This window comes from Sminthopsis crassicaudata, chromosome 1 (assembly GCF_048593235.1).
Source record: "Sminthopsis crassicaudata isolate SCR6 chromosome 1, ASM4859323v1, whole genome shotgun sequence".
Classification (NCBI taxonomy): Eukaryota; Metazoa; Chordata; class Mammalia; order Dasyuromorphia; family Dasyuridae; genus Sminthopsis; species Sminthopsis crassicaudata.
Genome location: NC_133617.1, coordinates 547162640 through 547179363, shown reverse-complemented (window position 1 = coordinate 547179363; position 16724 = coordinate 547162640). Strand labels below are relative to the sequence as shown.

General features: G+C 36.4%; 1 protein-coding gene across 3 annotated transcripts in view; it reads left to right on the top strand.

The window, feature by feature from the left end:
• Positions 1-16724, top strand: part of KCNN2 (potassium calcium-activated channel subfamily N member 2) — a 213430-nt gene that overhangs the window by 12623 nt on the left and 184083 nt on the right. For 2 of the 3 annotated variants that reach the window (XM_074281989.1, XM_074281988.1), the window contains exons 3-4: positions 13461-13698; positions 15096-16411. In XM_074281989.1, the coding sequence (XP_074138090.1) occupies positions 13677-13698; positions 15096-16411 (1338 nt within the window). In that variant the 5' untranslated portion in view covers positions 13461-13676. Of the gene's footprint in view, positions 1-13460; positions 13699-15095; positions 16412-16724 lie in introns of those variants that run through there. The other variant, XM_074281990.1, reaches the window with a different exon arrangement.

Sequence of the window (16724 nt, the reverse complement as noted above, 5' to 3'; positions counted from 1 at the left end):
ATCCAGGAAATATTTCTGAGATCTGTCTTTTATGGAATTAGAAAAGTTCTACTGTATGCATTCACAGAGTCTTTGGAAAGAATAAGAATAAATGTGCTCTTTCTGGAACACTTTTTTCTCCTTGTACATTTTCCTTGAAAATATTTGATCACCTTGGAATGATTTGGCAACACCGTTATTGATTAAAAATAACATAAGAGCAACATAGGACAACATTTAAAAATAAGATAAATGGTAATAAAAATGCAAAAGCTTAAAAACAGAACACAAGTTACCAACGTTCATAAATCTGGCAACAAAACAAGACAATATTAATGGAACAAAAAGGTTAGAACAGCATAAATGAAGCTTACAAAAAAGGACAACAGTAATTTGTTTTTAATTACTGTACCATTTTTAGTGTATATAATACTTCATCAGTATGTAATTAGATATTATTCATTCACTTGGCCATTTTTGTATTAGTTCAATAAAATTCAAATCTAGCAGACCTTAAGCAATTCCATACCTTCCCCCTCATCGCATTGGAAACAACTTCAACAACAAAGTTCCAAATCCTTGTTAGAAATCTGCTTATACTCAACAAGATGAACATCAGTGGAAAAAGCTAGAAGAAAAAGAAAACAAAAGTTTATGTAAAATACCTTTTAAAATATCAACATTTAGGTAAACCTCTAGAATTTTTATTAGCTTCTCAAGGTAAAATTCATTTATCTTCAACTCTAGTTTGTTGATTTCCTTGGGAGATGTCTTTATTCTGATAAACCTATTTTGTTCTTCATTCCCTCTTATTTCCTTAGTGTGGCTGTTTGGTTATATCTTACTTGGCTAAAAATCCCATACTTCCAGCAAATTCAATCTTCTTGGGAGTGATTTAATCCAGTTCATCAGCTCCATTGTGTCTGGGTCATAAAGTTCTCTTAAGTCTAATGTATGGGCCATCATTCCTGACCAAAATTTATTATATGAGTGTAAATACTGGTACCTCATCATTTTCTTCTTTTGTGTGTAGAGATGGACCAGCTGTTAAAAGTGGCTTCCACATGTCACTGCTGCCTCAGCCAAAAGATGCAAACACACAAATATAAAGTTCATTAGAAGCCAATTCTACAAGCAGAGTTGTAGACAATTCCAGGCTTCAGTACAATTGTGCAATTTCCCTTATTATCCATAGACTCTTCTTTGATAGAATCAATGAAGTTGATTCACTAATAACATCCACTACCACCATAATGAAAAGAACTAATCTAAACACATAAAAGACTAAAATATGTGAGTCTTTGAAGTATATTAAAAGGAAGGAGACCAAAAGCTTCTTCACATAAATACAGGCTTGCACCAAAATTCCATATTGCTCCAAATCCCGAATTTTGCCCTCGGAAATTCAGATGTGTTCATCTGACTTTAAATGAAGAAACCATTCAATAAAGCTAGTGAGGAAAAGTCAAATACAGCATCAAGGCTAAGTGGAACAAGTTTCCTTTGCCTATTAGTAAAACCTCCAGTTTTCAGGTTTGTTTTGTTTGTTTATTTTTTCCTGGAAATTTTTTGTTGTTTACATGGAGAGGCCAAGTGATTTTCGTCCATTATCCCAAGCAGAGTATCTTAGAAGAGAGAATCTCAGAGAAGAGACTTGAAGCCAGATTTTATGCCAGATACCTTAACAAGATTGGTTCTGATTCCCATGTTTTAATTCTAGCTAAAAGTCATTCAGCTTAGTCTTTGGACTAAGACTTTGGACTGAGACTTTAAATTAGCATATAGAAGACATTAAAAAGGGGTGACCTCATTTCTGAAATGGACAAAGGATTGGCTTCCTTTCCCCTCCTTCACAAGGGCCTTGGGCTCACAGAGAAATGTTTGCTCAAGCTAGATTAAAGAGGTGTTTTGCACTTAAAAATGCTCGATCCACAATGAGGAGTATCTATTCCATAAGGATGGTTGCCTAACAATGTTCCATAACCCTGATCTCTCTCAAAATAATCTATGTCAAACATCTGCCATTGTAAACCCCCTATTTTTCCCCCTGTAAGCGCAAAGTCAAGTCACTGTTTAATGTCAAATGTAACCTCAAGACTGACCAGAATGCTTATAAACCTGTCCCTACTTCTGTTCTGGACTGAACTCTGTGAGTTCAAACTCATATTGTTGAGGGCGGTAGCCCCTTTGGTATTCTTTGTTTGATCTCCAACTTCCTTTGGGACTTGGACCTTTGATACAAGATGTGGTCAAACTAATTTGGGCTATCTGAGGTGGCCAGGGTTTTACAGCCCCCCATTCTAATCTGCTCAGATAGACCAAATGGCATCAGGAAATTCCTTTTTGGGAAGAGACTTCTGTCTCTACTCAAAAGATAACAAGAGAATCCTTATCTTAATTTACATCACTCTCAGGAACCTCCTTACATCACTGCATAAAAGAGAGAACCGGAATCTTCTCTTTGCAAATGGCCTTGTACCATGCAGCCATTTTGCCCACCGGCTCCGGTGTTTCCATTCTAATCAATAAAGACTATGTTTCCATACAGCATTAAGTAGCAAATTCCTTTGCTGCTGAACCCGCCATTGGTTACTTTGGGGAAGGAAGGAGAGAGAGAAAGGAACAGAACCATCTCGGTTTAGACCACAATTTACTCCTCAATTTACTACTCATCATTTAATACTCATCAATCTGATGATCTTGTCTGATAGTTAGAAAGTTCTACAAATGTGAATTGACTTGTTTAAATGTCACCTAGGAAGCAAACAACAGAACTGGGCTACTTGATCTCATATCTTTTTGCATTATTTCTAGGTAGCTAGATAGTATACTGAATAGAATGCCTAACAGGAAAGCTGAAAGTCCAGAGTTCAATTTCAGTCTAAGTTATTTACTAGCTGTGTGACCCTGGTCAAGTCACTTTGCTCTGTTTGCTTTGGTTTCCTCCTCTATAAAATGAGCTAGAGAAGGGAAGGGTAAACCCATTTCAGTTTTTCTGGGGGAAAAAAAAAAAAACTCTAAATGGAAACACTGGAGAGCCGGTGGGCAAAATGGCTGCATGGTACAAGGCCATTTGCAAAGAGAAGATTCCGGTTCTCTCTTTTATGCAGTGATGTAAGGAGGTTCCTGAGAGTGATGTAAATTAAGATAAGGATTCTCTTGTTATCTTTTGAATAGAGACAGAAGTCTCTTCCCAAAAAGGAATTTCCTGATGCCATTTGGTCTATCTGAGCAGATTAGAATGGGGGGCTGTAAAACCCTGGCCACCTCAGATAGCCCAAACTAGTTTGACCACATCTTGTATCAAAGGTCCAAGTCCCAAAGGAATTTGGAGATCAAACAAAGAATACCAAAGGGGCTACCGCCCTCAACAATATGGTATCTTTCCCCTTTGTTAATAGTAAGGCTCCACTAAGGACTTTAGCTCACGTTTTTCCTCATGTTTCTAGTCAATGAGTTTGAACCATATGAGGTGAGATCTTTCAAGACAGTTGTGACAATCGATCGAGTAAGGCTTCATCTACTTCACAGTTTGAGTAGGTCTAAAGGTCTTTGAGTATGGATTCAAGGGCATACTTAAGTCCCCTTCCTGCTATACTCCCATAACATCATTTTCTCCTTATTTTGATCAAATATGGGCAACTATGTACTTATTGGTCAAGTTCAATTTCTTGGGGTAGTTCCCAAGTTTAGAATGTAAGACCTTCAGCCAATGAGGATGAGGGTCAGTGGTGGGAGGGGTATTTGCAATAGGGACTATTTAAAGTGTCAAATCTGTCTTAAAAGGTGCCTCCTCTCTTCCATTGCTTGCTCAACTTGAAGGATGCCTGATTCTCATGAGAAGGTACAATAAACTTTTGCTTTGCTCCTAGAAATCTCTCCAGCTTTTTTTATTAAATGGTGACCCCTCACCATTCTGAGCCACACAAGTTCATAAGGAGCTATTCATTATGACCCTTAGTAAGTGGGTAAATTCCTTAAGGAGTTAGAGGGGGATTAAGCCATTGGCTGGTGGGCTAAATTCTTAAAAAGAAATTAACAAAGAAACTGGTTACAAGTAGGTTCTTTTACAGGAGAAAAATAATCTCAGAATTGACATCTATAGTTTGGCCTCTATATTAGATATAATAATTATGGGGTCATGATAACAAGGGCCCACTTCAATAAAGCCCCACTTAAGCATTACAAAAGACCCACTTAAGGTCAAGCTAATCCTTTTGATGTCCCTTCCTACTTGCCTCAGGGAGTAGCTGTGTGAATTCAACTAGGTCTAGTTGCAACAAAGATCCCCTTAAATTCAACAAGTCACCTGTCAATACCTGTCTCCATAGCTCACTAGGCTACCAAGGACCAAGGGTTCCATAACTATTATATTAGTTAAGTTACTTTAAATTAATTTTTAAAAAATTCATATTCCTATTGGCTGTTTTCTTAATCCTAGTTCTCTTCCTTTAGCGTTTGCTTATTAGTTACTTTTTATCTTTTCTCTGGTTACATAATCTCTCCTCCCTGTTTTTCTATTAAAGTACTCTTCCTCATCTCCTCCTCATCAATGAATTCTATTCATTAATTTTTAACATTTCTCTTTTTTTAGCCTTCTCTAAAGAGGGTTTTTTTTTTTTTAATTCTCTTCAATATCTATCCTTTTTTTTTCTGTCTATTCTATATCCTCATTCTTTGGTTCATGACCCTTCTAATTATCCAGTCACTTCTCTGTATTCCTCATAGAATCAAAATCTCCAAGTTAATCATTCAAGGCTCTGCTATTTGGGCAGTTTTTGATACTGTCTTTATAGTTTATTCTTTGGATTCTTCTTTTAAATTGCATATCACTCCCTAAACAATGCCAATTCCTACAGCTGACCCAGAGGACACTCTTATATGAAAGGACATTCCCAACTCCCTACCACAGCCCTGATTATGCAGCTCACTACTGATCCACTCCCTGGCCTTGATCATCTTTTTTCTTCATCTACTTCAAAAATCTCCTTTCTGGATCCAATCACTCCTACTCAACCAGGATGAATTCTATGACCGACCTTTCCTTTCTATCCTCCCAAGGTAGGACGTAAGTTGTGTATATGAACTAAGTAAATTAAATTAAATTAAATTTTTAAAAAATCAGAAGTTACCATGTAAAAACTAACATTCAGAAAATTAAAGGAAACTATATTCAGCTGAAAGGATCTATAGACAACAAATCAATTTGAGTCTCTTGCTAGTCTCTCTGCTGTCATTCCCTTACAGTTACAGTAAGGCTTCTTTATTTGTTTATCCCTCCTGCATTTCTGTATCCAGTTTGAAAAGCAAATGATCTCCTTCAATTCTAGTTTGTTTTCTAGGAATATTTCAAATGCCTCTTTAATCTTGAATTCCCTCTATTTTCATTTATGATTAAGCTCAAATTTCTGGTTAGGTCATCCTTGGTTGAATCCTTCGAGTCCACTGCCCTTTAGAAAATAAGCTTCGTAAGCTATGGATCAAAACTCCATATATATAATTGAATGTGGGAGTTGAAAAAAATTGACAACAAAAAAACAAGGTTTCTGAATGTTCCCCATTTAACAATAAGTATTCCACCACAATTTAATTCTTTATGTAAAAGTAAGCACATTCATCTTGGGGTACAAATTTGCTTTCATCTTTAATAAATGGCAAAATTATATGTATACCAAAGAATTATTTATTTATTTATTTATTTCCTGAGGCTGGGATTAAGTAACTTGCCCAGGGTTACACAACTAGGAAGTGTTAAGTGTCTGAGACCAGATTTGAACTCGAGTCCTCCTGAATTCAAGACTGGTGCTCTATCCACTGCACCACCTAGCTGCCCCCCCAAAGAATTATTTTAAATTAATTTCTTTATAATTATCAGTAAATGATTGATTTATATACCTATATGGCTGAAGTCATGTAAAAATTTCTCAGATGAAAAGGGGTCACAAAAAAATTTAAGAAGTCCTGCTTTATAACACATTTCCTTCCCTCTTCTATTTTCTGATGAGTGTGTAATAGTCTTCTGTTACTCAAATTTCCTTTCTTTTCTATCTGAAAGTCTTTGTCCTAATCATTTGCTAAATGAAGTGTTCAGTTTAATCACTTGTGATTAGAGTTTGCAACCTTGGATTTTTTTTTTCCTGGAAACTGAATTTTTTCATTTAGTATTCCATTTTTCTGAATTCAAAAGTTCAGGACAATTTTCTCCTATGGTATTAAGGTTCTTTGTCTTGTCATATTCTTCTGGAAGACCTATTGTTGAGTTTCAAAAAGAAGAACCCAAAAGGTTGGGGGTTTGCAGATCGGTGTCACAAGGTGTCTCAAAAGAATTTGCAGGCTTGAACCCATCCAAGTCAAGGGGCAAAGTTTACTGTAATTGTAACACCAATTGAATCGGGCTAAATTCCAAAAGAATTTAGCAAAGAACCAAGAGCAAGAAGATAGATTTACAGTACAGTTATACCAGAGCTTCATGATACTTATTTGTTAATTTTATGGCTTTCAGGTAGGTTTGACGGGTGATCTATTCACTATGGTCTCAGGAACTAGATTATATTGACCAACAGATTATCTATCAGCCAGTAATGTTTGTAAGACTATTCTAAGACCAGAAGACTTAAGAATCATTGACAGATTGTCAGAACAATAGCACTCAGAGGGTTTCAGGATAACTAATATATCTTCCCTAAAGTCTAAGGGAAAAAATATTATTCTATTCTTAGGCCAGAAGACTTTTACAATCATTGATAGACAGATTGTTAGAACCAGAAGCACTCTTAAGGTCAGGGCAAGAGCAGAGGGAAGGAGGGACCTTGGGATCACTGATTCTAGGAGTGAAGGAATATGGTATAGAGTTGAGATCTATTCCTAATCAAACACATGCTGTACACTTTTCCTTCTTTTGTTCCCCTGCACACAGAACATTGTCACTGAAGCTCTGGCTATCTTTCATGGCTCCTGTAATCTTCCATAGCCTGAAGTGTTTAAGTAAAACTGGTTATCACAATCTCAACAGACTTTTGCAACCTGGAACCTATATCTCTGGAACATTGGGAAAAGTAATAGAGGACCAAATTATGGTGCAAAATATAGTGCTGCTTTTTGGTGCAAGCTTATATTTTGTGTCCTTTTATTTGTTAATACATACAACCAGACTGATGCTGAGTAAACTCAAGGTTAAGTGTCTGAATAGGTGTGTTTGTTTTTTAACATTCCAGATATCCTAAACTACCTATCATGTGTCACCAGAATATGTTTCTTCAGTTAATAAAGAAAAGTTTTCCAAAAGTTTAAAAATTAATAAGGTAAAAATGTTAATAGCATGTCTTAACAAGATACTGAAAGGGAGAAAAGATATGCAAAATTAAAATAAAAATCAGAATTCTTAAAACTGGTATAGCATTTGTTCATTTATTCTGATGTTTGTTTTAAAAATCAAATAATTATAAGCGCAGCTCTTGAAATGGAGATGGATAAAAGGTAAGAAAAATAATTAAAGGGTACTATATTAATTATTCTGACTGAAAAGTGTCTGGCATATTCTGATCACATATAGATTTCTACTTCCAACAATACTTTGGCAAATCAGAGAATACAATAAAAATTGATTTATTTTGGTTTACAGGTCAGCAATAAGGATTGGCACTTTTCCTCTTCTCGCAAATGTTTTCTTTTTTTGAAAACTTAGTAGAAACAAACCTTATTTAGACAATAAAAAATAAAAAAAGCAAATAGAAAAGCTAAATACCATTCTGATTGTGGCTTCAGCAAATTAAAACTTTTTAATCATTCTTTTGTAACAAATGAGACAAATTTTTACAAAGGCAAATTTTATGATTATAGATATTTATCTAGGATATTTTGATTGAAGTTGAATTCCAGATAAAGTATAAGAAAATAACTGATATTTATAGAGTACTTTAAGGTTTTCAAAGTTCTTTGAATATATTACCTCAGTATTCATCAAAACAAGCTTACTTATTAGCCTCAGATTGAGTGACTTATCCATGATGACATAGTTTGTAAGTGTTGGAGTTGGAATTGAACCCAGGTCTCTGTTGATTGAAGTTTAAGCACAATATGCTTTCATTCCATAGCAATGCTTTTCTGTGTTTCTTTATAAAGGGAGAAGATTGAAACAGATTTCTATGAGTCTTTACAATCTATTATTCTATAATTGTTAATAGTTTTACTTCCTCCCATTTCTCTATTTATTTAGCGTATTATATGTTAATTAATTGTGAAATATCTAAAAGCAATGAGGAGAAAGGGGGGAAGATTTTTACAATATATAGCTCAGGATAATGTGCAATAATGATAATAAATAACATTTATATAGTACTTACTCTGTTCAGTTACTGCGCTAAGTGCTTTCCAATTATTAGTCCTATTTGATCTTCATAACAACCCTAGGAAGTAGGGCTATTATTATCATCTCCATTTTCTACACATGGAAACTGAGGTTAAGTGTTTTGCTAGAATCACATAACTAGTGTCTGAGGATAAATTTGAACTCAGATCTTTCTTAATTCTAGGTCCAGTATTTTATATACTGATCCATCCTACTGTCCCAATATGGATGATTGAGACAGTGAAGTGATTCAATAGATAGAGTTGGAGCTGTAGTCAGGAAGACTAAAGTTCAAATTCAGCCCCAGACAAATCCAGCTATGTGACCTTGAGTAAATAATTTAACTTCTGTTTTCTCATTTGTAAAACTGGAATAATAATAATAATAGCTGTTTGTTGTGAAGATAAAATAAGATAATACATATAAAATACCCTACAAATCTTAATGCTCTACATAAATGCTAACTCTTGTTGTTACTAAAAATTAATAGTGATGGTTTAACATCTATATAACATATAAGTTAGCATTTATATAGAACTTTGATGTTTGCAAATAATGATTTTATTACTTAAATCAATATTTATTCATAATGAACCTTGAACCTTAATTATTAGATTATAAATTCAGTTTGTTTTTATTTAACTTTCTATAAAGTTAATACTGCCAAACAGAAATAGAACTTATATATATAATCTTATTAAAATCACAGCAAAAGGTATTGGAATGTCAATTACGGCTTATATAGCAGCATAATAGGATCTAACTTTTGGCAATGCATTTCTTAAAATTGGAAAAAGAAAAAATATTAGAGTTTCTGCTAGTTTTAAGTACTAAGATTATGCCACTTTACAATATCTGTTTTTTCTTTCACATAAAATTAAGAAACTCCCTCTAAAATCTTACATTTCCTTTCAATAACAATCTCCAATTCTAAAATATTATTTGTAATAATAATACCATTATATGTACAGCATTCAATCAGCAGCATACAAACATTTTAAGGACAAGTTATTGTGCTAGATGCTGGAGAAGCTACAAAGATGTAAGCAATCAGGATTTCTGTTGAGTGTAGTAGAACAAGGTGAATAATAGATACATAATATAAATGAGAAAATAAAGTATAAATGTATAAAAAGAACATAAAGTCCTATGAAATCAAATGGATGAAAAATAATCTAACTGGGTGGTCAAAGAAAAAGAAATAGTTGATCTGGGCTTTGGAGAATGAAGGATTTATGTGATGATACTGTATTTTTGTAATGATAGTTCTGTTATTGTCAGTGTTTAATCATACTATGAGCCACCACTAATTCTATTTATCTAAATTGTGTAATGCATAGATGAATGGTGGGTGTAAGAGGCAATGGAGAGAATGAAAGCAAAGAAAAAAGATTTTTTAAAATGGGTTCTCTTTAACATTCTATTTTAAAACTATCCCATATTGTTTTGAATACTTATTTAGCAGAAATAAATGAACAAATATTTGTGCCTCCCTCTAGCAATATTTTATGTTAGTATAAAGAATAGGGCCTTAATGATTATTGCAATTACTTTTTTAAATATAATAAAATGTCTATATAATGTTCTTTTAGAAGACATGTCTATCATTTGGCTAGTGTGTTATATTAAATTGTGTTATAGCTGATTTATAGCTGTATTGTGGGAGCAATGATTTAGAATTACTTTGTAAATTAAATATCATCTAGTCCAAATATATCCCTTTTACAGATGAAGAAACTGAGACTTAGAAAGACTGATTTGTTCAAAGCCAAATGGTTAGTGACTGTAGCCATATTTAAACCTATAAGCATAAGGGGTTTCTGCTGTATATTCAAAATGTAGAGCAGATAAAAGTCAACCCCTTGTATAATTTATATTCCAGCAAACTTGTTTTATGTGCTGTTTGCCATACCTTACTCTTAGTCATCTTGGTCTCCTTGCCTTTGCTTCAATACCTGGAACATTCTACCTTTTCACCTCTCTTTACATCCCTTTAAGGCTCATTTACAAATTATATATCTTTCCAAAAAAAAGAGACCTTTCTATATTTCTTCACTTGTTAGTTCTTAATCTTCTGAAACTATTTTTGGATGTATTTTACATTTATTTGTGTAAAATATAAGTTCCTTAAGGGCAGAAATTGTCATATAAGGTTCATTTAAGTATCAGGGTATACAAACTAAGTATTTTTTAAAAGTATACTGTGGTTTGAACTTATTTGTAAACAAATGGGTGTGTAAAAAAGCTAAAATTTGAATAATCAAATTACTTGATTTATTAAGAAACACATTTTAAACCCTATCATCTAAGAATGGTACATGAAATTTCTACTTTTTAAATTTGAATATATTTTGTGGATTAGTATGACCCCTTGTGTTGAAAAAGGAAACTCCAGAAACTCTTGTGCCTTGCTAGGAAGATCAAGGGAACAAATCTAATATTCTGAAACATATTACTTTTGTCATTCTTCCTTTTTTATGCTTACCTCAAATATCTATTGAGTAACTGAAACTATATTGTTTATGCTCAAGAATAGAAACACATATACAAATTATATACATGACATAGATACAAAATAATGTAAATGAACAAAAAGAGATGAGAAGCAGTATAATGTTGACAATTACTTTGTAAAGATTTCTCATTTTTCAATCTTCAGTTAACACAAAAAATAGAAATGATGAAAAAATAAACATTTCTAAACTGCATATCTAATAACGATATAAATAAAAAATCCATGATATGATTATATTACTAATGTATATAAGTAACATATTACTATGTAACAAAGTGATAACAGTATAAAGCAATAAAACACTAAGTTACTAATAGACCAATAAGTATGTCAACAAGACTATGATAGTGGATCTCAAAAATATATAGCCAATTGTTAATAAGAGCTAAAGATACTATAAATCTGAATTCCAATTTTTTTTTCTTTTTGGCAATCCTTAATGTTGCCATTTTATTTTCTTGCACACACATTGCGTTCTATGTCTTCAGAACTCTGAGGGTTAATGAAAATTGTATACAGTATTTATATTTTAATACTTCAAAGAACTTTTTTTTTAATTGATGTAGGTATCTAACACCAATTTTAACCTTACTAGAAAGTCTTCAGAAGTTGTCAGTTGGAATAACAACAATATCTCTACCACTTAATGGCCAAGCATAAGACCATAGGGCTGGTTTTGGTAAGAGATAAACAATTGATTTCCTGGTGGTATTCAAAGCTTTTTCAGAACCATTAGTACAGTCGTCCTTAATCCAGTCTCATATTCATACAATGATGAAAAGTCAGATCAGAACTTTAATGAAGGCTTAAGCAATAACAATAAATAATAACAGGCCCCTTCTAAGTCAATGACAAAACAATCCTATATTGTAATAGGAAAACATAGGATGTAAAAGAAAGCAAAGCTACTATCATCCTGTGTAATAAAGAGAATTTTCATAGGTCCTACATCTACCATTCTGAAAATTGTCTGATGCCAAGAAAGTCACTCTTTTCCTTAAGAAATTTTGTGGAAAAACAAACAAAAAAAATTATGAGATACTGAAGATTCTGTCTATTATAATGCTGTAAAATACAATTATGAGTAGTATTTGGATTTTTTATAAATTTCTTTGGATTTCTTTCATCTTTGAGTCTGAAAAGTTAAGAAAATACCAGCTTATTAAGTCAGAGAACTCATTAAAGTATTCAAATCTTTAGAGATGCTTCTATTCAAGCACATAGAGTAATTGAAAGAATACCATGAAAATTTTATCTTAATTAGAAAATTAAGCAGTGTAAATTGGCTATGTGTGTTAAAATCTTTTCTCCATTCAAATCATTTTATTTTTAAAAACAAGCTAACAAAAGTACTCCTGGTATTAAATGTTTTCATTTATTCAGCTTTTGGTGTTTACTTAACTGACCCAATTAAGACCTTAAGGCTTTTTCATGGATATTAATAACAACAATAAAACAATGCAAATAAAATTTCAAAATGAGAGAGAAAAAAAGTATTTTAGACTACAGAATCTAATCTCCTGGCTAAATGAGTTTGATTTAAAAATAATCCTTCAAAAGACGTTACTTATTAATGAAACTTTTGATTATGAAGGTACAGAAACCAAATGTTCCCAACAACAGTTGTCACTTAGAAATTAATAAAGCATGTTTGTTCTGATCAGATATTATCTGAGTCAGATTTCTCATGTGATCATAGAATTCTAATGTCTGAGAAGCTGAGAAATATGTATTGGGGACAGCCAAACTATCCTTACCTATAAATTGTGGCTGTCATATTGTGGACCAAGAATAATGGGGAAGTGTGTGTGTGTGGAAATTCTGAAAGTCAATTATAGTTTATTATTGGGAATAGTTACGTTGTCCCCCAAACATTCTTTTGATCATTTATTAAATATAAGGAAGAAAAAACATCTCTTCAATTCACATATTACATTTGCTAAGAGATCTAATAAAATGAATTATTCACTTTATACTCTTGGAAAAACACAGAGAGAAACAGGCAGCAGGTGACCAACTTTAGGGATGTTGCAGAGTAGAATATCAAGAAATTGGATCCAGCTTAGCAATTCAATTACTTAATGAAAGTGATCCTCTGCTCAAGGTATTTTTGCCAATCCATTAAAACAAATCTCCATCATGCTTAAAGTCACTGTTTTCAGAACAAATTTTCCAAAGGCCAATACAGGAGTTTTCATCTATCTGACTTGGCAAGAATGTTAATTCACAAGAAAATTTGGGAGAAGAGCCAAGGAATTGCCATATTTCGAAACATGACGGTCGGTCAGTAAGAATTTATTAATTACTTACTATTAGCCAGTATACAAAGAAAAGCAAAAGGTAGTAGTCCCTGTCCTCAAGGAGTTTACAATCTAATGCAAGCAGTAAGCAGGAAATTTTATTATGTCGTTATTTTTCATTATAGTTCCATTTCTCCAGTTATTCTTTGTGAAATGCGTTAACATTACAAAATATGTCAATAATTTGGTGTGTGACCACCCCTTACTAATTAGCTGACAAACACTTTCCCTCTCTTAGTAGCTTTGCTTTCAGTCAAAACTAGGTTTTGCTGGAGGGAGTTTCGAAACGCCACTTCGTTCTTCTATGTCTGTGTTGCAGGTAGGCGGAACCAGCCGAGAGAGAAAAGGAGGAGCTGGAGTTGGAAGGACCTCATCACCGAGATTCAACCTACACTGAGATCTACTTCCCTGGACAGTTCCCCACGTGGACACAGCTTCCCCAAGGACAGGGAAATCCTAGTGATCCTTCAGGAAGGCAGACAGCCAGATCGAGCCAGAGAAAGCATTCTTAAAAGCCTGGGACACCACTCCCTCGATGTTTCTAAAAAAGCATAAATGTAAGAGCTCTCAAAGTTATAGTTTAGGATTGGGATTCTCGCCCCGATCCCTCCCCCTTTTCAACTCCAACACATGGCTCTTCTAAGAGATCACGGACTTTTAAGTGGATCCAGAGGGCTGCTTTAGGGACCCCCATGCCATTCCCAAATCTCTCCAACTCCATCTGTTAGATAGTTTGCTTTTCCTATTCATTCCTTGACAGTCAAATCGGAGACTGGAATTTAAATTGGTTCTGAGACTGTTAGGGATGGGGAAAACACTCTTAACAAAGAACCTAGCAGGAAAATGTGAATCAAAGAACCAGGTTATCTATGCTATGCCAAATGTAGGAGGTTTGACACGGTCACCCGGCGAACTTTTCTACCTAGTATCTGGTATTCTCACGGTGACTGCTACAACTACATCACTAAGACTTCTCTTTTTCAGGAGCGTGATCTAAAACAGGTCAGAAAGGGGAATAAGGCAAGTCTTGTTTAGTTTTGTTAGTAGAGGATACAAATAAAACGATTCCCATGTACCCACTACATATCCCAATCATAATACACCTTTCCTTTTCCAAGGACCCACTGACTTTTCCCTTCTGATAAGAGATTGAAGGGGCATTGTAAATGAAATCAATGAGCAAGGATTCATTAATGCCTAATTTGCACTGGGACTGGTGCATAGAACTGAGGATACAAGTAAAAGAATAAAATCCCTACTAGTAAGAACTTGGTTTGGAATAGAGAGGACAACATAGCAAAATATACAGGGATACATAAGTTGATAAATATAAATTTATACAAAAGAGTTAATATAAGTTAATTTGAAAGGGAGAGCATTAGACTTTGAGGGGATTTAGAAAAACTTCATGCAGATGTTCTGTGAGTTGCTAAAGAAAAGAGACTTTTAGGTTGAGAGAAGGAATGGGTACATTCCAGGTATGTGGGACAGCCAATTCAAAGGCACAGAGACAGAAGATGGAGTGACGGATGTGATAATCGATAGACGACCAGTTTGATTGAATCAAGGAATGAGGATGGGGTGACATAGCAAGAGATCAGTGGCTCCTTGTATAACTTGTACTATTGCAGTAGAGAGGCTAGTCCGGTGATAATCCTTACCAGGCCTCCGCCACCACCCGCAATGTTTCTTCTAGCTGCGCTGCTGCCTGTCCCTTAGTTTCCCCTTTGCCTCAGTACCTAAGCAAGTGAAATCACCCGAGCCAGAGATTTGAACCACCTTTTCTACTCTTCTCTTCGCTTTCCCCAGGAGATATTCTGTGCATTGTATCCCTCCTCTCTTCCTTCCCCGCCCCTCTTCTCAACCCAGTTCCATCAACTCCCCTTCCTTCCCTCTTCTCCCCTCCTCCTTTCCCCAAAGCCCAGCACTGCAACTCTCTCTCTTTTACCCGCAGGTGATGTCATGCCCGTTGTTTTGGTACGACCGACCAATAGGACTCACCTCCTCGATTCTACAGGAGCCGGGATGGGCCCTTCCTCTCACCAGCAGCAGGACTCCCCTCTCTCTACCATAACGCATTGCGCAGGGTGCACCACCGCCAGGTCTCCCTGCAGCTTTAATAGTTCTGATATGGAAACCTCATTGCAGTTGCAGCGAGGCTTCTTTCCCGAGCAGCAGCAACAGCAGCAAAACCAGCAACAGCCGCAGCAGCAGACGCAAGACAAACCGTGCCTCTCCTTTCAGCAGCACTCAAAGCAGCATTACTATCACCACCAGCAGCAGCAGCAGCAGCCGCCGCCACAGATACACCAGTGGCAACCGGGCAGTAGCGGCAGCAGCTCATGCCTTCAGTGCAACAGCTGCGCCTCCTCCAGCGCCCAGGTGGCGGGGGGAAGGGTAGGGGATAATCTGCCTCTGCTGCTCCGCACCTCATCACCCGGCAGCGTTTTTGGAACCCGCAACTCCTCGCCTGTTTCCACCTCATCCTGCTGCTGCTGTTCTTCTCGGAGGGGCAGCCAGCTCAATGTGAGTGAGCTGAATCCATCTAGCCATGCCAGTGTCCCCAGGAAGCAACAACAGCAGTTCCCACAGTACCAATACCCTTCCCAGTACCACCAGTGCAGCTTGCAGCAGGCTGCCAGCCCCACTAGCAGCCTCAGAAGCAGCGGCGGTGGCAGCGGGCATCTCCACCACCATCGCCATCACCACCACCAGCAGCAGCAGCTGCAGCAGGTTCGCCGGGAAAGCAACCCCTTCACTGAAATAGCCATGAGCAGCTGCAGGTACAACGGAGGAGTGATGCGTCCACTCAGCAACTTAAGCTCCTCCCGCAGGAACCTGCATGAGATGGACTCAGAGTCTCAGCCCCTGCAGCCCTCAGCTTCTGGAGGATGTAGATCTAATTCCCCAGCTGCAGTGGTTCCTCCTCCTCCTGCTGCCCCCTCTTCCTCAGCCCCGGAGATAGTAGTGTCCAAGCCCGAGCACAATAACTCTAACAATCTAGCGCTGTATGGGAGTGGTAGTGGTGGTGCTGGTGGAGGAGGAGATGGAGGAGGTGGGGGTGGAGGTGGGAGAAGCCCCGGACCGGGCAGCAGCAGCGGGACCAAGTCTAGCAAGAAGAAAAACCAGAACATAGGTTACAGGCTAGGCCTTCGGAGAGCCTTGTTTGAGAAGAGAAAGCGGCTCAGCGACTACGCTCTCATCTTCGGCATGTTCGGGATTGTGGTCATGGTCATTGAGACTGAGCTGTCCTGGGGCGCCTACGACAAGGTACACTCTTCCGACTCAAACACTTTCCATTCCCTACCCTAGGATGACTGGGCACACAGAATCACTAACCACTCTACCTTTGGACCGTTACACTCCTTAGATTAGACAGGCACAGTCAAATATGGGGTGGATTTGTGCTTGGAAGAGTGGGGACTCTTAAAGACATTTGGGCCTGCATAGCTCCTTCCTTTTCTGGAGCTCTTTGGTTTCATTCAGGATGCCTACTTTGATCCAGAGAGCATTTTGGAAGTGCCTCTTGCTGCTGCCCAAGGTGCTGGGAAGAGTTCTGCCTTGTTATTCCTGCAAATTAAAT